This window comes from Diabrotica virgifera, chromosome 3 (assembly GCF_917563875.1).
Source record: "Diabrotica virgifera virgifera chromosome 3, PGI_DIABVI_V3a".
Classification (NCBI taxonomy): Eukaryota; Metazoa; Arthropoda; class Insecta; order Coleoptera; family Chrysomelidae; genus Diabrotica; species Diabrotica virgifera.
Genome location: NC_065445.1, coordinates 123082512 through 123105584, shown reverse-complemented (window position 1 = coordinate 123105584; position 23073 = coordinate 123082512). Strand labels below are relative to the sequence as shown.

The following is a 23073-nucleotide window of genomic DNA, read 5'->3' as shown; positions in this document are numbered from 1 at the left end:
TGTGTGTAAATTATAATAAATGCCTGTTATTATAGAGGTATGCATTTATTAAATATTTCTCTGAAATAATCTGATAGCTGATATACAAGCAGTCACTGAAGGTGGATATGAGCTATTACCTCCGATTTCGTTGAACCTCCATCGATTTGCTGGAAAATTGGTGAGTGGTTAGAAGATATCTCAAGAAACAAAGGTGACATGATGCCAACTTGCGCTTTTACCCTGGGGGTGGGTGCCACCCCTTCTCGAGGGTGAAAATTATTTTATTAAAAATAATCCCATAATTCGATAGAGGGAAAAATTCTAAGCAAAATTTGTTATATAAAGTTATTAAAATAAATCAAAACTTTTTGAGTTATTAAATATCAAAAATTTTAATTTTTCGTGAGAAAAATGCATGTTTTTAACCGATTTTTCATAAATAACTCAAAAACTATAAGTTTTTATAAAAAATTTATTATTACCAAAATTGAAGCTAATAAAAAATGAAATAAACCTCTTACTAAAAAAACCTTTTAATGTTAACTGTAAGTGAGTTATAGGTAATTGAGTGTATATTTTTTTCGGCGAGTACCCAAGTCTAAGTATTCAAGCTTAGATAACGGAAAATGATGCATTTTATAACATAAACTTATTAAACGTTTGACAAAGTACTTAGAAATATACACTGGCGAGCAAAAAATTTAGGTCACTAGATGAATTATTTGATGCCTCGGATTTCCTAAACCTGTTGTCCGATTTGAATGATTTTTTTAGTATGTTATAGCTTTATTATTTAAGAATCTTAATGTGTTAATATTAGACAGGTAAATGTCATTTTATACCGGGTGTAACAATCATACTGTGTTTTTCTTAAAGTTCGGAACACTGTGTGGAATATTATAGCATAGATAAAATATTGAAATTAGAACTCAATTGTAGCCTTAGGCTTTCTTAACATTTTCTTTTTTGATTCATTTGCTTATGTTGGATAATAAAAAAGTTAGGTACTTTAACAACTAGTCATGTTCTTCGTCAATACAGGGTGTTTCTAAATAAAGGTTTAAAATTAAAGGGTAAAGGTTTCTATTCTAAAAGGCGACAAACTTTAAGGGGTAATTCTACATGAAAAAATAATGACCGTTTGCTTTATAAACATATGTCCACAAATGCCTAATTTCCGTGAGTTTTTTCTTACCAACTGACGGTTTATTTGTTGCTCTAAAACCGATTGAGATATGCAACTGAAATTTGGTAGGTTTTAAAAGGTGGATATTGCGCATTGTTTGACATACAATTAAGAATTTTATATTCACCATTGGCGTGCATACAAGTATAAATATTTTAGATACATCCCGTATGCACGCCAATGGTGAATATAAAATTCTTAATTGTATGTCAAACAATGCGCAATAACTACCTCTTAAAACCTACCAAATTTCAGTTGCATATCTCAATCGGTTTTAGAGCAACGAATAAACCGTCAGTTTTTAAGAAAAACTTCGACATTCCGTATCACGGAAATTAAGCATTTGTGGACATATGTTTATAAAACAAACGGTCATTATTTTTTCATGTAGAATTACCCCTTAAAGTTTGTCGCCCTTATTTAGAAACACCCTGTATTGATGAAGAACATGGCTAGTTGTTAAAGTACCTAACTTTTTTATTATCCAACATAAGCAAATGAATCAAAAAAGAAAATGTTAAGAAAGCCTAAGGCTACAATTGAGTTCTAATTTCAATATTTTATCTATGCTATAATATTCCACAGAGTGTTCCGAACTTTAAGGAAAAACACAGTATGATTGTTACACCCGGTATAAAATGACATTTACCTGTCTAGCAACAATATTAACACAATAAGATTCTTAAATAATAAAGCTATAACATACTAAAAAAATCATTCAAATCGGACAACAGGTTTAGGAAATCCGAGGCATCAAATAATTCATCTAGTGACCTAAATTTTTTGCTCGCCGTGTATATCAAATGAGTCATGAAACAAGTTGATAGCATTAAAATTTATGCTCCATAAATGTTTCAAAATTTATCTTTAAAAATTTTTTCCAAAAAATGTTATTGTTCTTTTTTAAATAACTCCGTTAATTTTTAGGATATCAGATTCACCTAAAAACCATTTGAAATTTAACTCCAAGGGTAATTAAACGACGTTGAATTTAATCTTTTAAACCCGTTACTTTTTTAAAAATAAAAGGTTAAATGGCCCCGGTTACATGGTTCTCGCAGCAAAATTTAAGCTTTAAACGATTCTAACTCGTTTTTTTTACCCTACAGAAATAATAAAAAAAGGTAAAATATTTGACACAGAAAAAACTAAAATTTGGTTATATATCATTTTTTACGTATATTAAGTATTTTTGGAGTTATTATCAAAAGAAAATGAAAATTACGATCATTTTAAAAATTCTGATTTTTTTAAATTATACCTTTTTTTCAAAAATTTTCATTCTAAACCGGTCAAAATTGTTGAAATCATTACTTATGTTAATATAAAGAAATTGTTGTAAGGATTGCTATGAATTTTAATTTTTGTGGAAATGGCGCATGTTTTATTTTTCACTTTTTCCTAAAAAATTCGAAAGGTTTCTCTTATTTTCATCATAACTTGCTTAATTTTAATTCTATTGACTTCTTCTGAAACTCATTTGATAGGTAATCCGAAGTGCTTCGTTATTTAAGCTTGAATACTTAGATTTGGGTACTAGTCGAAAAAAATTTACATTCAATTACCCATAACTCACTTTGACTTACCATTAGTTTAGTTATTTAAGTGAGAAGTGTATTCAATTTTTTATTATCTTCAATTTTCGTAATTATAACTTTTTTGTAGAAGCTTACAGTTTTTGAGTTATACGTGAAAAACAGCTTTAAAGCATGCATTTTTTTACGAAAAAATAAAATCTTTGATCCTCAATAACTCAAAAAGCATTGATTGATGTTAATAACTTTATATAACAAATTTTGCTTAGAATCTGTCCTTATATCGATTTATGGTATTATTTTTGATAAAATAATTTTCACACCCGAGAAGGGGTGGCATCCACCCCCAAGGTAAAAGCGCAAGTTTGCATCATGTCACCTTTCTTGCTTGAGGTATCCTCTAACTACTCACCTGAAAACCTTTAGTGACTCCACTAAAATTATAATTTTAAATATAAACTGACCGGCAAAAAAGTGGCCACCCTATAAATTGTCGAAAATAAAAATTCATTGGAAGTTTTATGCACTGTTTCATATTGTATAGTCAACATCTTTCATTTTTAAAACAAAAAATGGCCATTACTGCTTGATTCCTTAGCATAATTTATTTAATTAAAAGGCTACAAAGAAAATAGTTTACTATCGAAATGGATTACAAACAATTATAATTACGAGTGAACTTGAATACGCATTACTTCAAAATATAATGCAAGGAAAAATAGAAGGAAAACGGAATCCAGGCCGTAGAAGAATGTCGTGGATGCGGAATTTGAGAGAGTGGTTTGGCTGCACCACTAATGAACTTTTTAGGTCAGCTGTAAACAAAGTCAGGGTAGCCTTGATGATTTCCAATCTCCGATAGGAGTGGCACAAGAGAAGAAGAAGAAGAACTTGAACAAAATTGTCTATATAATATCAGGTATTATGGCCTAAAACATCAATAACCGTTTGCATACGATTTGGAAGAAACACATTTTGAATAAAAACTTAACGAATACGTTCATATTTTTCACGAAGCATGTTTTGAAGTTCTGGAAGACTTTCCGGCTGGCCTGGTTGACTTCTAACCCTACGATGAAGTTCATCCCAAAGATGTTCGATAATACTCAGATCAGGGCTGCAGGCGGGCCATTCTAGAGTATTAATTCCTACTTCCCCCAAGTAATTTGTCGCTATTTTGTAATATGCAGCCTTGCTTTATCATGCATAAAGACCAAATTGTCCCCAATAAATAGACCAAATGGAACTACTGCTTCTGTCAAAACATTCTCTATATACCGGTGAGCATTCAGGGAGCCATTGATGAAAATAAGTTCAGTTCGAGCTTCAAATGAGATTCTAGCCCACACCATGACACCATCACCGCCAAACTTTCTTCTCTGGGACATACAAGCTTGGGCTGGGCATATTTTTCATTTCTCCCTTTTCTGAATGTACTGGCGCTCTATATTTTGGATAGATCTATTCTATTTATCTAAGCACCTTCATTGGACAAATATTTGACACAAGTCTCTTAATTTCTTCCATTCTTCTCTGTTTCTTTGCTATATTCATTCATCTCATTCATTCTTTGAATTCGTTTGTACATCGCGTTTAGTTTATTGTCTTCCTTACAACCTTCTGTTAGATTCTACCCAATCTACCCATCTGATGTGTCCTGCAAATTACCATTTTAGAGTTGTTATTCTTTTTCCGACATGTATTATTTTATCTCTAATCCATTTGTTTGCTTTTTAATATTTTAGTTTTATATTTATCTTTGCCTTTACCTGGCATATAAAACATACCAAATCCTGGAAATAAAATTTTATGATAAATGGATATTTTTTTTTAAATTTCTTTAACACATGCCAATTTCTTTGTTTTAAAATGATCGAAATTTTATTTTAATCTATATGATGTAATGAGCTCATCTACAACAGATTTTTGTCCTTTATTGATTTTTTTAAACATTCTGGCAGAAGACTTTTGGATTTTGTACCTTTTGAATTAAAATTTTGACATGAAAATATTATAGTAGGGGAGCGAAGTATGCTAAATGTGCAGTCACTCGAGCGCTTTGGGGATCTATTGGGTTGTGAAGAGTAGGTAGGTCCTAAAACCAAAAAAAGTTTTAAGTAAAGTTTTCCATTTTAGTGGGCGCTTGCCATTTTTTAATTTAATTTTCCATTTCCAATAATCGTTTTTTTAGATTATAGCGCCATCTATCCATAATTTGAAAAAATGTTTCGAATGAAAGAAGCTTATTTTTACGTAACGAATCCAAATCTGGAATAAAAATTTGGGGCCCCTTTTAAAGATTTTAAAGTAACCCCCCACCCCACCTCCGTGGGGGGTCGTGTTTGGTACCATTCGATAGATTTTTCAAAAATATTGATTAAGTGTATTTTGCAGTTTTTCGATCTAATGTTTATTTCGCGAAATATCGCGGGATTTTTATTTAGATTTTTAAATTTACTCCCCACCCCTCTCCGTGGGGGTCATGTTTGGTATCATTCGATAGATTTTTGAAAAATATTGAACACGTATTTTTTAGTTTTTCGATCTAACGTCAGATTTTTGAAATATACACTGTTTTGCATGTCCTTAACTTACCTTATTTTAATCTGACAATTTCGAGTATTTTTAAGGATAGATTTTTTTTTCGGACCCCCCTTAACGAACTCCCCTGTGTTAAGAGCTAATATATGGTAGAGGTACATCTGCAGGGCACCAAGTTTCTTCCAATATGATAATCTGACGCGCTCGAGTAACTGCAAAAATTCCCGCTTGGGCTCCCCTACCATTAGTCATTAGAGAAATATTTTCTTTTGAATGGATATTAATAATAGACGGAGAGCTAGAGCCGAAAAATCATCGTCATAAGTAATATGGAGTTTTCCTGTGAAATGTGTCCATTGTATATTGACAATTATGACCCCTTTCAGGCTGACACCTCAGTGGATAGAGGAAGTAGCAATAAGGGATGAAAGGGGAAAGAGAGTGCAGTCATTAAAGGTTTTCACCTCCTATTTTGTTAAACCTCCAACCTTCAGGCAAAACGAACCAAGAAGCTGATGCCCTTTCGAGGAACCCTGTTTTGGAATCTTTTGAGAATACTGATGATATACTACAAGTGGTTAATTTGATAACCATCGAAGACCTAAAAGAAGATCAACAAAATAATAGCACTGAGCTATCTTTAGACAAAGGTACAGTTAAAAAAGCAAACTTCTTTATAAAAAACTAAGAAAAAAAGAACGCATCTTTATATCTAAGAACTTTGGTTTACAGTTGGTAAAAAAAATTCATTCTCACTATGGCCACATTGGAACTGGTCATATGATAGCAAAGATACGACCTTTTTATTATTTTAAACGTATGGATGCAGTTATAGCAGAATTTTGTAACCAATGTGACATTTGCAAGAAAAACAAGTCAAGAAGAAGCCGAGATATTGGTCGTTTATCACAGTTAGGGCCAGCCAAGGAACCATATGAAATCATGTCACTTGACACTATTGGTGGGTTTGCAGGTAACCATTCACCTAAACGTTATCTTCATCTTTTGGTAGATCATTTTAGTAGGTTTGCTTATACATGCCCTTCTAAAGGCCAACAAGCTAAAGATCTAATCAGGTTCTTACGTCCTATTTTTGAGAAGAATAAGGTGAAAGTTCTCCTGGCTGATTGTTATGCAGCGATTAATTCAAATGAGTTCAAATCCTTCATACGAAACTGTGGCATAACTTTAATTTTTACGGCTGTTGCCTGTCCTTTTTCAAACGAATTAAATGAGCGTCTCAACCAAACACTGGTAAATCGTATCCGCTGCAAGGTTAGCGAGAAACCACGACATCCATGGTCCAACATCGCAATTGAATGTACAGAAGAATACAACCCCACAACACACAGTCATTGATTATAAAACACCCACATGTAGTTATTAATCAATGACACAGTGTAACAAAATTCTCTCCACTTTATTTACTCACGGGAGAACAATCTTCAATTTTGCCCTCAGATCTTAATCAACCCCAAGATTTAGCTCAGAACAGAACTCTGGCATTCCAAAATTCACAAAGAGCTCACAATAACAATAAAACTAGAGTTGACCGGAAGAAGCAAGACTATGAATATTTAAAGTCGGAGACTTTATGTCGGTTTAAAGACGGAGACAAGTCTATGTCGAAATGGGTAACCGTCTTAACAGAAACAAACTTGATCCGATAAGAAAGGGGCCATTCAAAATTTTAAACAGGTTTTCGTTATCAATTTATGAAATAAATGGAGGCTATCGTCGGAATCAGAAAAATTTTGTCCATAGCAGTAAGCTCTTGCCTTTTCAAGGGAAGGAGATGTAATCATGAAAACCTGGTATGTAAAAGGCTAAACGATATTTATAACGAAATAGAAGAATAATAAATATTCTGACACTAAATTGACATAAATCTTTTTCTGTCAATTTTAAAATCTAATTTAATATTTTGTTACATATCTGTTAATTTTTATCGTTTAAACTTGTTATAGTCCAGGGCCCATCTGTTTTGAGATGAACGTTGAGAGGTGACTCAAATTTTTTTGCAGAAATTGCTTAAAAATAACTCAAATAATAATATTTGAGTTATCCTCTATCTCAGAAAGGTCCGGAACATTGTTTAAATAATTAAAATGTCAAAAAATGAAGGAAAAATTTGATTTTTTTCTTCGTTTTTTGATTATAACTTTAAAAGTATTCATTTCCGAGAAAAGATGTACCAACATAAAAGTTGCGTAACTAAATTTGCTATATTATAGAATTAGTTAAAAATTTAAAAAAGAGTCACCCTTGTTGCAAAATAGCAATAATTGCGAAAAAACCATACAAAAACAAGTATTCGCATTTTACGTTTTTCAACCATTTATGCTACACTTAGGAAATTCATATTTCACCCAAAAAAACTTTATGATACAGTAAAATAGTACTGTAAATTTCATTAAGATCGGTTCAATAAATTTTGCAAAATAAATTTTGAAATCCAGCTTTCGCAAAAAAAATTCAATTTTTCAAAATGTTACAGGACTGAAAATAAAGTAGATAGCAAGTTGAAATATTTTTGCGTATAGAAGTGTACTGTACCTTTCATTTGCAATTTGTAAAATTAAAATTGATTAACTACCACAGCGTCAGGAATTTTTTTAAATAAACAATAATTATTGGTGCTACGCGCAGGACAGCGGTGTTGGATTCACACAAGTTGATTTCCACCAAAATTTCTTTCAATCTTTATCTAATATATTATTTTCTTACTCTATATGTTGTTGTTAAAATTTAAAATATATGAACAAAGAAAGTTTTTGCTAAAAAAAGTGTTATTTCAAAGGATAGAGTATGTGTTTTTATTTTGCAATAAACAAATTTATTTATTTATATCGAAATGTAATAAAAATTAAAATGTATCAATCATTATCAAAGGTCATTGGAATGCCCAATCAGAGCAAACTATCCGCTGTCCTGCGCACAGCACCAATAATTAATGTTTGGTAGTTAATTGATTTTAATTGCATATGAAAGGTACAGTACAGTTCTATACGTAAAAAAAATTTCAACTTGCTATCTGCTTTATTTTCAGTCCTGTAACATTTTGAAAAAATGAATCTTTTTTGCGAAAGCTGGATTGCAAAATTTATTTTGCAAAATATATTGCACCGATCTTAATAAAATTTACAGTATTGTTTTACTGTATTATATAGTTTTTCTGGGTGAAATATGACGGTCCTAAGTGTAGAATAAATGGTTGAAAAACGTAAAATGCTAATACTTGTTTTTGTATGGTTTTTTGGCAATTATTGCTATTTTGCAACAAGCGTGACTATTTTTTAAATATTTCACCAATTCTATATTGTAGAAAATTTAATTATGCAACTTTTATGTAAATACAACTTTTCTTGGAAATGAATACTTTTAAAGTTATAATAAAAAAAACCAAGAAAAAAATCGAATTTTTCCTTCATTTTTTGACATTCTGATTATTTAAACAATGTTCCCGACCTTTTTGAGAGGGAGGATAACTCACATATTATTATTTGAATTATTTTCAAGCAATTTCTGCAAAAAAATTTGAGTCACCTCTCAACGTCCAAATGTACTAATATTTTTACAGATGCGCCCTGGTCTATTAATGTATTATTGGTTATTATTAATTTAAAGATGAGAATGTTAAAGACTTATAAAACCGATTTTCTTTAAGGTATGTAAATATTTTTTTATAATTGTATACAAAACTAATAAATTTTGTTCTTTAAGGAGAAAAAACGGTGTTTAGTCTATGTCCCGAGTTTCCAGAGTTTCTACATTATACATATTCGCTTTATTTTGAAATTTATCGCTTAATTTCACCAATTGCGCTAAAAATATTTTGAAAAATTTAAAATTTTCTGTGAACTGTTTATCTTATAATTCCATAAGGTTCCAAGTACCAGGCTTATAGTGCATTAAGGTTCCAAGTACACTGCAGACGTCGTAAAAACGTTACATAATCACACATTAGAATCTTACTTATAACATTATCTACTAATTTGATGCGTTGTCACAATTTACCACACTGTAGTATAAAATACTTCTGACATTTACGGTCATTCGAATAACGAAGTTATGACATTTTAAAATTAGGAATTTGTTTCCTGAAAAATTTGTGAAATGGCGCTTGGAACCTTATTGTTCTCAGCCCTCGATCTATTAAACGACTTAGTTTTTCATTTTAAAGATAAAAGCACTTAACAGCTATTATAAGCGATAAGCGTATCTTCTATGTAGTTAAAAATATAGACAGCAAAAATATAAACAGAAGACAGGACCGGGGGAAGATACAATTTAGCAGAACGAAAGAATTAAACAGATTAAATAAACATAATGTAATAAGTTTTATAAATAAAACTATGGGTTCGAATTTACATATATACGACTATTTATTTACAAGTTTACAATTAGAAACTATCCTATTAACTAAACTAAGCTAATAGCAGTGCGTTTACAAAAAATACAAATAAGTACATAATATATAATACAATAATTAATACAAAAAGGTAATTTCTAGCATATTCGCCCATCTCTATTCATCGCATGGTCTCACCTCCAGCCGCTTCTCGTACAGCGCAGGGCCGGCTGGGCAGGCTGGGCAGCTGCTCAGGGCTCTCACATTCCGGGGCCCGGGAGCCCTGGTCTCTGGTTTCTCATGTTTTTCTAAATCACGGTCATAAAGCAGAATATATATTAAATTCTCTAATGACATTCTTGCAAGAACATGATATCGATTAAAAAAAAAACTGCAGGGGACAGTCCTACGACAACGCCTCAGTTATGAGTGGAAAATACAATGGTGTTCAGGATAAATTTAGATTTAACTTATTAATCGATTGTCAAATAAACGTCAAATTGAAAGGCAGTTTATTTAGAAGTTCTCCTAAAAATTATTAATTTTTAAGGTTTTTTCTTAACTTTTTGAGTATTACTAGTTCTATAAAGAAGTACTAAACTAGTGCTCTGTAAGAAAGTGTGAAATATCGCGACTAGAAGTTAAATTTCAGAAATCAAATAATATGGAAGGTATACCACCCGAACCTCCAGATAGAGGGAAATTTTATGTAGAAATGGAAGGAGATGGGATGATGGAATATGAGGAATTAAATAAAAATAGGCTAAATAATAAGGTAACAAACAAACAAAACCAAACAAGTAGCACTATTGAGGTAAGTAACAAATTTGGTTCCAATGACGATGAAACTTTGACAAATTTAAATCAAACAGATAAGTCAGGTACCTAAGCAAAATTTTAACAAAGTAATAAAGGCTATAGCGGGATAAGATGGTCAAAAATGCCCCCGCACCGATCAACCCCGCTACTTCTGTTTTCGATAAAGGATATAAAATTATGCCCTCATGCAAATTTTTAGCTTCCCAAATGTCCTAGGACCTCTTAAATCGAGAAAAGAAGAATTTTTAGGTTTTATTTTTTTTGTGAGCGCAATTTTAACTTAAAAAATCTGAAAAAATTCGAGAGGATGTATAATTTTGAATACGAAACAGCCTGATTTTTTTCAGGTTTTTGTAATAAAAAATAAGCCCAGGAAAAATTTTTGAAATTTTCAAAAAATTTTTAGGTTATGTAAATATGATTTGGTCAACTTTTAAATAATATTTTTTTGTGTATCTTTTGTCGTTCTTTTGAATGACAGAGGCAGAATTTTTAATATCTGAGCGGAAAGAACGAAAAAATTGAAAAAACCGTTTTTGGCTGTCTCGAGATGCATCTCGGGACAACCAATTTTAGGATTTAGGATCCTGACTACAACAATTAAAAAAAGCACTAAAAGTGTGAATTTTGTCATACAATTTGGTAGGTATGTGGGCTTATAATAATATTTGGAACAGCTTTTCCAAATAACTTTTTTCGATATCTCTAACGCGAAGCAAATCAAATCGCATATCGAAAATTCACCCTGTTCAAGGATTCGCAGTAGACCGTGTTTAAAATTTAAATTTGAGTTGACCATTTTAGTGAACCGTTAACCTGTATGACTGTGCCAAATTTCAAATCTGTATATATTTTGATTGCCGAAATATAGGGGTGTCTTCATCTTAAATGCGACACACTGTATATTATCAATTTGATAATTTATTGCAACTAATATAGTCGTATTTTTTATACCTAGATTCAAAATATAAATTCAAAATACTGACTAATTCACTAATTTTATCATAAAAAGTCAAATTGATTGCATTGAAGTATTGAACCAATTATTGCGTATTAATATAATATTATTATAATAATTATAATATACAGAGTGAGTTTTATGTATAGAAACCCTGAATTATCTCGGAAACATCTTGCATAATTTTTATAGGTTTTGGTGGGTAGGGGTTTTCTAATGCAGCCGATGTTATAGTGATAATTACATTCGTACATTTTTGTCAGATCTTTCGTTTTTCTGGAAATCTAATGAACTTTCTTTTTTTTGCGTTTAGAAGTCCTTAAGAAATATTTATTATTTTTCATGTTATATTCTCTATACCTAAACAAATTATAAAAATCAATTTTTTCGGCTTGTGTAGTTACATTCTTTGGATCATTGGGAAGAAAAAAGGTCTTTTGTAATTTTTCTCTAAAGTTAATGGTTTTCGAGCTCTAAACAATTTAAAACTGAAAAAAATCGAATAATGACGACTTTCAAGGTTCAAAAACACAAGTAAAAAATTTTTTTGAAACTGCTGAGTAGCCAAATTCTAGCTAAGCCCTTCTTCTAGGGCCTCGCTATAAAAATTTTTGGTCCGTTTTATTCTAAAACATTGCTTTTTAATAATTGTTAGTGAAGCGTATATGAGAGGATGGGCGATCGGGCTGCATTAACAACTAAAAAACAATATTTTAGAATGAAACAAGCTTAAATTACTTATTGGTAACTGATCAAATAAGGCTTGAACTTGAATTTGTGTACTGGACAGTTTCAAAAATAATATTTTTGATTTGTGTTTTTGAACCATAAAAATCGTCATTATTCGATTTTTTCCAGTTTTAAATAATTGTTTATAACTTGAACTCGTTTAACTTTAGAGAAAAGTTACAAAAGAACTTTTTTTGTTCCCAATAGTCCAAAGAACGTAAAATAATGTCTACCCGGGCCGAAAAAATTGATTTTTATAATTTGTTTAATTTTTTTTTTAATAAATGTAGCAATAACTCCGAAATTATTATCTTTAGGTATAGGGAATATAACATGAAAAATAATTAGTATTTCTTAAGGACTTAAAAAAGCAAAAAATGGACAGGGTACTCCAATTGAAGTAAAAAAATTAGATTTTTAGAAAAACGGAAGATCTGACAACAATGTAATTATCACTATAATATCGGCCGCATTAGAAAACCCCTACCCACCAAAATTTATAAAAAATGTGCTAACCGTTTCCGAGATAATTGAAGGTTTCCGTACATAAACCTCACTCTGTATAATATTATACTATTTATTACACATTAATTGGTTCAATGCTTCAATGCAATCAATATGAACTTTTTATGATAAAATTCGTGAATTAGTCAATATTTTGAATGTATATTTTGAATCTAGGTATAAGAAATACGACTATATCAGTTGCAATAAATTATCAAATTGATAATATACAGTGTGTCGCATTTAAAATAAAGACACCCCTAATATTTCGGCTATCAAAATATATTCAGATTTGAAATTTGACACAGTCATACAGGTTGATGGTTCACAATTTTTAAAATAGTCAACTGAAGTTTAAATTTTAAACGCGGTCTACTGCGAATCCACAAACAGAGTGAATTTTCGATATGCGATTCGAAAAAATTATTTGGAAAAGCTGTTCTAAATATTATTATAAGCCCACATACCAAATTTTATGACAAAATTCACACTTTTAGTGTTTTTCAAGTTGTTGTAGTCAGGATCCTAAATCCTAAAATTGGCTGTCCCGAGATGCATCTCAAGACAGCAAAAAACGGTTTTTTCGATTTTTTCGTCCTTTTCGCTCAGATATTAAAAATTCTGCATCTGCCATTCAAAATAACGGCAAAAAACACACAAAAAATACTATTTAAAAGTTGGCCAAATGATATTTACATAACCTAAAATTTTTTTGAAAATTTCAAAAATTTTCCTGAGCTCATTTTTTATTACAAAAATCTGAAAAAATCAGGCTGTTTTGTATTCAAAATATACATCATCTCGAATTTTTTCAGATTTTTTAAGTTAAAATTACGCTCACAAAAAAATAAAACCTAAAAATTCTTCTTTTTTCGATTTAAGTCGTTCTAGGACCTTTGGGAAACTGAAAATTTGCAAGAGGGCATAATTTTATATCCTTTATCGAAAAAATAAGTAGCGGGACTGATCTGTGCGGGGACATTTTTGACCATCTTATCCCGCTATAGCCGTTGAGATTAAAACATAGATATCAATTTGGAGATAATGCACCTTATATAGTACATGTAGAAAATAAAAGCGGTAACATCGATCGATTACACATGATCGGCACAACACGATTGATTTTAAGTTCAGTATCTGAAATTGAAAATAATATCACACAAATTACAGTAGTTGGTAGAAATAAAATCAAGGTAGAACTAAATAATTTTGCTAGTGCTAATAAATTAATTGATTCTGAAATTCTAAAAAGCAAACAGTACGAGGCATATATTCCAACGTTTTTTACTCAAAAGAAAGGTGTTATAAAATTGGTAGATATAGAGATAGAAGTTAATGATTTATTATCATTAATTAAACCTAGATTTGGAATTAAGTTTGAAGTATTACATGTAAAAAGAATTATGCGGAAAGTGATTCAAGATAATGGTAATACTATTTATGTAAAAACAGGAACCGTAATTGTCACTTTTAAAGGTCAGTCTATACCAAAAAAGTAATAATAGAAAAAATGATATACGAGGTGGAAAATTATACACCCAGAATAATCCAATGTTTAAAGTGTTTGAGATTTGGGCATATAAGTGCTCAATGTAGAGGAAAAGATAGGTGTGAAAGATGTGGCGAAGATCACAACAAATCTAATTGTTCCAATCCGAATAATTGACTTTGTGTATTGTGCAAAGGAAACCACAGCGCTACTGACAAGGAATCAGATTGTACAGAAAGACAAAAACAGGAGTATATTAAAAAAGTTATGAATAATGAAAATATAACATATTGTGAAGCTAATAATGAATATAAAAAATATTATTCAACAGTAAGTAAAGAACAAGAAAATACTTCAAATAAATATACAATATATAAACGAAAACGACCAAGTAGTATGTATTCTAGTAGTGTAAATAAAGAAACAATGGAAGCACGCAGAAACATTTTGCAAACACCAAAAGTACAAAGTCAGCCTTGTTATAATTTTAATAATCCCATTTATTCTAACAAAACACAAAACGATAATCAAAATAATATAGGAGAAATAATAGTAAACTTTATTTCAGCAACATTAAATCAAATTAATCACAATTTAGATCAAAAAAACGTTGGAATTATTAAAGAACAATATTTCACAATTACTATTACCTCGTGATGACTAACATGGCTTCAATGGAATGCCAGATCAATTAAAACAAATAAGGGTTATTTAGAAAAATTCTTGTATGACAATAAAATAGATATAGGATTAATATCAGAAACTTGGTTAAAAAAAGTAATTTTATTAAATTTACTGGTTATAATGTCTTTAGGAGTGATAGAGATGATGGATATGGTGGAGTAGCCATCATTTTGAAAAATTAATTAAATTTTACACCAATTTTACTTTTCACCAAATCAATGACATAATGTGCAATAGCATATCTATCAATTAAAATTCAATCCGGCAAAAAGATAAACATTTATTCAATATACGTAAAACCAAATCTTAAAATCACAGTAAATGAATGGAAAAAGTTTTTTAATAGTCTAGAGAAGCCTTTTATCATTGGTGGTGATTTTAATAGCCATAATTATGTTTGGGGTTGTAGTACTGTAGACACTATAGGAAAAAATCTGTTAGAAGCTATTGAGGACTGTAATCTTGTAATTTTAAATAATGGTAAAGAAACTTTGATGCGTAGACCGAATAGCAATAATAAATCTGCAATAGATCTTACAATATGCTCAGCAAATATTAGTCATTTTTTCGATTGAGATGTTGTGGACGAGACATTAGGATCAAACCATTTTGCTATTGTTATTAAGTCAAATATTAATGTTAATAAAGCGGAATGTGTAAATACAAAATTTCAATGGAACATAAATAAAGCGGATTGGTCTCTTTTCTCTTTTATGACTGATAATTTCATGGAAATTGATAATAATTTAAGTTACCAACAATTTTTAAATACATTAAACGAATATTGTAAGATACGTATACCGGAGAAGAGAACAGGAACTAATCCACGATTTAGAAAAACTTGGTGGAATGACAATTGTAAAAAGGTAATACAAGAACAAAAACTAGCTTTACGCAAGTTTAAACTACAGTCTAATATACAAAATTATATAAATTATAATAAATGTGTAGCAAAAACCAAAAAAGTTGTATTATAAAGTAAGCGTAATGCATGGAGAAATTTTTGTAAAACTTTAAACAAAAATACACCAATTAAAGATATGTGGAATCAAGCCAAACGATTACAAAACATTTTTAAACCACAAGTAAATCCAGTGAAGGAAGGAGAATGGGTTGAGGAGTTTTTAAGAAAATTATGTCCAGATAATATATTTTCAAAAATTAATGTAATGGAAAGGAAAAATTCTAACCATCCACTTTCAGTTCCATTTAGTTTCTGTGAATTAGAAATAAGCCTTAAGAATAAGAAAAATACTTCTCCAGGTAAAGATATTGTACATTATATCTCGTATTGCCGTTCTCGAATTACAATAACTACTTGTAGTCACAATTTTTTCATAGCTGGGTTATCACGATTTTAAAGCAAATTCCCTGAGTACGGCTCCTACTCTCCCATCCACTGCTGTCGTGGTCCAGAATCCGATTCTCTTTACTACAATTTTTTCGTGCGCTGGAGTAAGACATATTTTTTTATTGTGTTGTGATATTCGACAGTGTGACTTTGTGAAAATGGAAAAAGTTTCAAAAAAGGTGTCGTTTCAAAAAGGTGTCGTACTTTTCTAAAGAAATTACAATCCCAGTTAGCGGCTGGTATAAGTGCGATAGCGATTCCGCTCAATGAACAGTATAAAATAACCAAAGAATCATTGACTGAAGAAACAAGAAAGGAATTGGAAAAGAAGTGTGATCCTGCAAAAATATTTTCAGATGTCTTCCACGCCTTATCCTTACATCGGCGTCACAGCATTCTTCCTTTTTTAGACAGCGGGGTAAAGAAAATTTTAGATGCTTGTCCAATAGACGACTTTTTGTTTGGAAGGTCTTTTCCGGACCAGCTAAAAAGCTCGAATGAAGCACAACGTTTGGGGTCCACCATTAAGAAGAAGGATAAGACTCCACAGTACCTTACTTCGAAAGCTCTTATAACTCTTATTCTGGCCAAAATTGAAAAAATATTATCAAAAGATAGATGCTCAACTCTCATCCTAGCTCAACTAATATGTAAATTCGTAGCTGCTTGTCCCACAGTAAAATACGGTTGGGTTCATTTAAAAATTTTAGAAAGGAAATAGCTATTTGTATAACAAGGGAGGAAAGTGCTACTTTTCCTCCCGAGAATGAAGTTTACTGCCCGACGCGTAGCGGAGGGCAGTAATCATTCAAGGGAGGAAAAGGTACTTTACTCCCATGTTATACATATGGTTTTTCCATCTTCCTCAAATTAACCCATTTAGCGCCAAAGGTGCGAAAACGCACCATTTTTTTGTAGAATTTTTTTTTGACAATTCGTTAATTTTTTTTAAATCTTTGTATTTTTTAAGCAACCACAAGATATAAGTGTAACTAAATTTAATTTTGTTTAATTTCTAAACTCGTGCTTTCATCACAAAAATATTTTCTAAATGTCCGACATTTTCAATCCTTCGACACAACTTTATTTTTACTGTAGTAATTTTATTGGCATAACACTTTTGTGGTCAAATAAATTAAAACATTATTTTTTTAACCTATTTGTACACCAATTGTTATAAAAATACAAAAAAAATAATTTCTGAGTCATCAAATCTAGTGTTTGAAAATAATGGTTCGATAACGAACCATTGGCGGAAGTCGACATATAATCCTGTCTGATCAGGAATAAGTTCAAGGTGATGCACAGGCAGTAATTTGTTGGGATATTTCTTTGTTATGTGTAAAAACACGTATCCACTATGCTTGCGCTCCGAGCTCCTGCAACTGCTCCACATAGTGGACACGTTTGGCGCTCCCGGACTGTGCAATTGTGCGCACTCTGCCTCGGCGCTCCAATCTGTGGCAGTTTATATGTAAGGGAGCGCATACCGTATCGATTGGAGCAGTTGCATGGAGCGCGGAGCGCAAGAAGTTCGTGAACATAGTGGATGGTTGGCGCTCTCGGACCATGCAACAGTGGGCGCTCCGCCTCAACGGTCCAATACATGGCGGTTTATATGTAGAGGAGCGCATGCATGTAGATGGGAGCAGTTGCAGGGAGCGCGGAGCGCAAGAAGTTTGTGAATATAGTGGATGGTTGGCGCTCCCAGACCGTGCAACAGTGCGCGCTCCGCCTCGGCGTTCCAATTGGTGTCGGTTTATATGTAGAGGAGCGCATACAGTGTCGATTGGAGCAGTTGCAGGGAGCGCGGAGTGCAAGAGGTTTGTGAACATATTGGATGGTTGGCGCTCCCGGACCGTGCACCAGTGCGCCAACGACCGTGCGGCAGTGCCTCGGTGGTCCAATATTACGAACGTAGTGGATATGTACCTTTAAAAAGACGCGTATTCTGGTATTCAGTTTTTTTAAAATCTAGGGTGGGGGAGGGGGCTACATAAGGGAGGTTGCGTAGTGTTGTAGACAATATATCAATTTGTCAAATTTATGCAACTGGCACAGTGCAATATACAGGAATGGAAAGTGTAAGCTGGAAATATCTAAAATAATTTCTAAAAAAGATAGAGGGCCGTTCGACTTCGTTTTTGATAAAGAAGCTGAAGAAGGTGTAGGCAATGTTCTAACATTACTATTTTTGTTTATCAAAACTTTCAGGTCCATTTACACTCTAAATGTTTTGAGACTTTTCACAAAAATATAAAATTGTGTATTTCAATTTTTATATCTCATTTCCGCCAAAGGTTCGAAAACGAACCATTTTGTTGTTGTGACACCTGCCATTATCAAAGTGTAAAATATTTTTTTTACGAATGTTTAAGTTTATTTTACTCTAGTTAATCAAATATATTACATATTATTGCAGTATTTCTTTGCTTGGCGGTTAATGGGTTAATAACAAGTCATTTTTCATTTTTACTTAATTTATTAAATTTTATATATAACTTTATAATTAAAGAACAACGATGCATTTATATTTTGGTGGATGAGGGGTTAAATATACTTCTTATTTTTCCTTAAAATACATTAATCATCAATTTTTTGCACCATATCTCGCTTAGTTTGAATGTAATCGACATTTAACAGTGCTCGTTTTATAGGTCTTTTCAAGCACTACAAAAGGTATTGGTAGCATTATACCCCTAAAATCGACCATTTCTCTGTTATTTTAAGTTGAACGCACCGATTTGAGTACAAAACAAATTTCTTTTTACCTGCCTACCATATTTCTTTTTGTATTATAAGTACTTAGAAGATTTATGAGAAACGAATTTCTTTAATTTTTTATAAGCTTCAAAAATATTTTATACAGTTTTTTCGTTCGATGCATAATTTTTAAGGTATTAGCTAAACAATGGTATTAGCAAAAAACCGTCCGAAAAGGTGACATTTTTCAATGAAAATGGCAAATTTTCAACCACGAATAACGCAAAAAGTATTGAGTTTAAAAAAATATAGAACAGTTTTTGCTTAGAATTAGATTCTCCTGCGAATTCCGTGGTTATTTTGACCAAAAAATTTTCCATCCCCGAGGAGGAGTGGGAACCACCCCCAAGATAAAAGCGCACATCAACATAGGGTAGACTTTGAATTAGGAGATAAGTAGAGGCTATTCCCAAAATTTCATTAAAATCCATGCAGCAGGATGGAATTCGGAGCCAAATACTCTCACTGACTCTACTATTATGTATACAGGGTGTTTCAAAAAAAGGTAACCCCGTCTCTAGGGTAGGTAAAAAACTGAAAAATAATTGGGGTTTGCTAAGTAAAAAATTTTTGTAACCCCATCCATTTTCAAGATACAGGGCGTTGAAGAAAAAAAAATTTACGCATTTTTGAAAATTGAAAAATTGAAACAAGGTTTGAAAACTCTAGTTATTGTTGATTTATCGTCATAACAATCAATAAATGTCAGATTTCCATGGCACACTTGGAGAAAATAGAGGTATACCTATTAGAACTTTATCATTACTACCAGCATCAATGATTACTTCATCATTTTCAAATCAAAATATTCCGAAAACGGTACACAGTATCGAGTTTTACCAAGAGTATCTTTTTCGTGTAAAATTGAATGATGTTTAAGTTTACTTGAAATTTTGATTAATAATTATACTCTTAAAAAAGTTATATTGACTGATACTTAGTACGATCCGTGTAACTAGCGCCCTCTATGAGAATCAGATATAAAAACAAATTCATGGGATGTATCAGCTTCCAAAACATATTCGTATAAAATTTCATTCCAATGTTGCCAGTAGTTTCGGCAAAATCGTAAAAAATGCGTAAAATTTTTTTTTCTTCAACGCCCTGTATCATGAAAACGGATGGCGTTACAAAAATTTTTTACTAAGCAAACCCCAATTATTTTTCAGTTTTGTACCTACCCTAGAGACGGGGTTATTTTTTTTTGAAACACCCTTATGTACCGGGTGTCCCAATAAGAATGGCTCTCGGCCATATCTCAGGAAACGTTTATAGTACAGCTTTGAGATAAAAATATTTATAACAAAAGTTGCCTCGGGAAAAGCCTGGAAATTATTTTCATAATTGTGGGTCCAACGCTAGAGGGCATAATTGAATATCAAAAAATAAAAAATTAAAATTTTGCAAAATTTACCTAATAAAAGGGCACTGGAAATCCAATCATTGTATTCTTCATAAAATTCTGCGCATATTTGATTTCACAAGTTTAAGTCTACCTTTGCAAATAAGAGGTGGGGGTGAGTGTGAACCTTCTTATGAAAAAATGGCTATAAGTCCGGTTCTGTTACATCGAATTTTGCATACTTGGTCTTGTTGAAAACAGCTCTTTTTCGTCAATGAAGTGTCTTATTTTCGAAATAGCCTAATAAGTAATATGCAAGCTAGGAGGCGTTATTTAATTATTTTCGGAAATCTAGTTTTCTTTGGAGAATATTAAATACAAGTATGCATTTTTAATCCTTAATTACAAAATTAGACGCAATTAACAACATAATACCGAAAACCGCATGTCGATACCTTTTTTCTATCTCGAGATATCTTAAGAAACGTGTAAATTTTAAACAACTGTTAATGTCACCGGTAAACCAATTTAAGGAAAAGTAGTGTGCTATGGAAAAAACAAAGAAATATTTTCCAATTAAAACAATAATACAAACAACACTATAAAATATAACAAAGAAATTAAAGCAACTACTTACTTAGTGCCGACCTAAATGTTCAAATTGTTGCCCATCATTTTCGATGCAAGCATTTACTCTTTCAAGAGTAGATTGAACAGCAGTCTCAATTTCTGCTTTCGCAATGCTTTGAATGGCGTTTCGTATTCTCTAGATTCTAGATAATGTTTTCTTGAATAGTGGGCCTAGCGGCAAAAACAAGGTCTTTAATAAATAAAAGTCTTAAACAGTTAAATCTGTTGCTATTCAATCTACTCTTGAAATAGTAAATGCTTACATCGAAAATGATGGGCAACAATTTGAACATTTAGGCAGTCACTAAGACTAAGTAAGTAGTTGCTTTTATTTCTTTGTTATATTTTATAGTGTTGTTTGTCTTATTGTTGTTTTAATTAATTATATACGTTTACATCTGGAAAATGTTTATTTGTTTTTTCCATAGCACACTACTTTTCCTTAACCTCGTTTACCGGTGACAGTAACGGTTATGTTTAAAATTTACACATTTCTTAAGATATCTCGAGATAGAATAAAGGTATCGACATGCGGTTTTCGGTATTATGTTGATAATTTGGTCTAATTTTGTAATATACGATTAAAAATGCATACTTGTATTTAGTATTTTCCAAAGAGAACTAGATTTCTGAAAATAATTAAATAACGCCTCCTAGCTTGCATATTACTTAATAGGTTATTTCGAAAATAAGATACTTACATTGACGAAAAAGAGCTGTTTTCAACAAGATCAAGTATGCAAAATTCGATGTAGCAGAACCGGACTTACAGCCATTTTTTCATAAGAAGGTTCCCACTCACCCCCACCTCTTTTTTGCAAAGGAAACTTGTGGAATCAAATATGCGCAGAATTTTATGAAGAATACGATGATTGGATTTTCAGTGCCCTTTCATTAGGTAAATTTTGTAAAATTTTGATTTTTTAATTTTTGATATTCAATTACGCCCTCTAGCGGTGGACCTACAATTATGAAAATAATTTCCAGACTTTTCCCGAGGCAAGTTTTGCTATAATTTTTTTTTCTCAAAGCTGTACTATAAACGGTTCCTGATATATGGCCGAGAGCCATTCTTATTGGGAAACCCGGTATATAATATACATGTACATGTAGGTATATGTAATAAATATGTATCTGTAACTGTATAGTATATGTACATGTAGCTATATTATTACAGGACAATATCTACAAAAACTTTTACTTGAACTTGACTGACATTCCATTTTTATATTTTTTTGACATTACATCAAAATTGCCTATACGGTCCATACGAACTGCAGTGCCTTAAAAATTTTAAAGCACTAGTGCCTTAAAATAGCATTTTTAACGCTCGTATGGAGTGCTAAAATAGTTATTTATGAAACAGTTCGTGAAGTATACTTTTTGCGAACGCACGCGATTCTTAGAGCACGAGCGAAAACGGAGCGAGTGCTATAAATCGCGTAAGTTCGCAAAAAGTACTTCACGCACAGTTTCATACAATATGTTATCTACGATAAACAAATAAAAAAAGCTGTAACTCTTCGTCACTGGAATTCATTTCTATTCTACAATTTTTAGAACTTTAACATTTAAAAATTCTAACTACTTTCAAACACAAAACTGTCAAAACTTTTGTTGTAATTCATTGCTCATATTGTCATCACCATGACAACGCGAAGGTTAAAAACAGTGCGAAAAAGTAAGTCCCATTTAAAATACATTGTTACTTCACGCATACTTTAAATCCTTCACGCACTGCTATCTATAATGACAGTTTTCACAAACTAAAAACTTATACATATTATGACATAGAGTAGATAAATTACATTTTTAACACGGTTGTAGAAAAAGTCCTTTAAATTTGCAATCCACTTTATTATGAAATCGGACGTAAGGCTTGTATAAAACTTATCGCCCATATACAGTGATGAGCGCGCTAATAACCGGCAAAATAGCGCAAAAGATGAAAAACATATTAAATTGTGATATAAAAAGAAATAAAACTAGTAGAGCTGTTAAATTTAGCTATAGTAACATATAAATTGACAATATATTGATTGTTTCCCACCTTAACACGTATCAGAGAAGTATGTCAACTAAAACTGTCACTGTGACAATGGCATTTCTCAAACTCGTCCGATACGTCTAAAGGTGGGAAACAATCAATATAATATTAATTAATAAGTTACTATCGCTAAATTTAACACCTCTTCTAGGTTCATCTCTT

At 31.6% G+C, this 23073-nt stretch overlaps 1 protein-coding gene across 1 annotated transcript; it reads left to right on the top strand.

Annotated features, from left to right (window-relative positions):
* Positions 1–19: 19 nt before the first annotated feature.
* LOC126882560 (uncharacterized) lies at positions 20–18683 on the top strand. Its single transcript, XM_050647529.1, has 3 exons — positions 20–37; positions 16359–16805; positions 18645–18683. Exons 1-3 carry the CDS (start codon positions 20–22, stop codon positions 18681–18683), a joined length of 504 nt encoding a protein of 167 aa, XP_050503486.1.
* The last annotated feature ends 4390 nt before the right edge of the window (positions 18684–23073 follow it).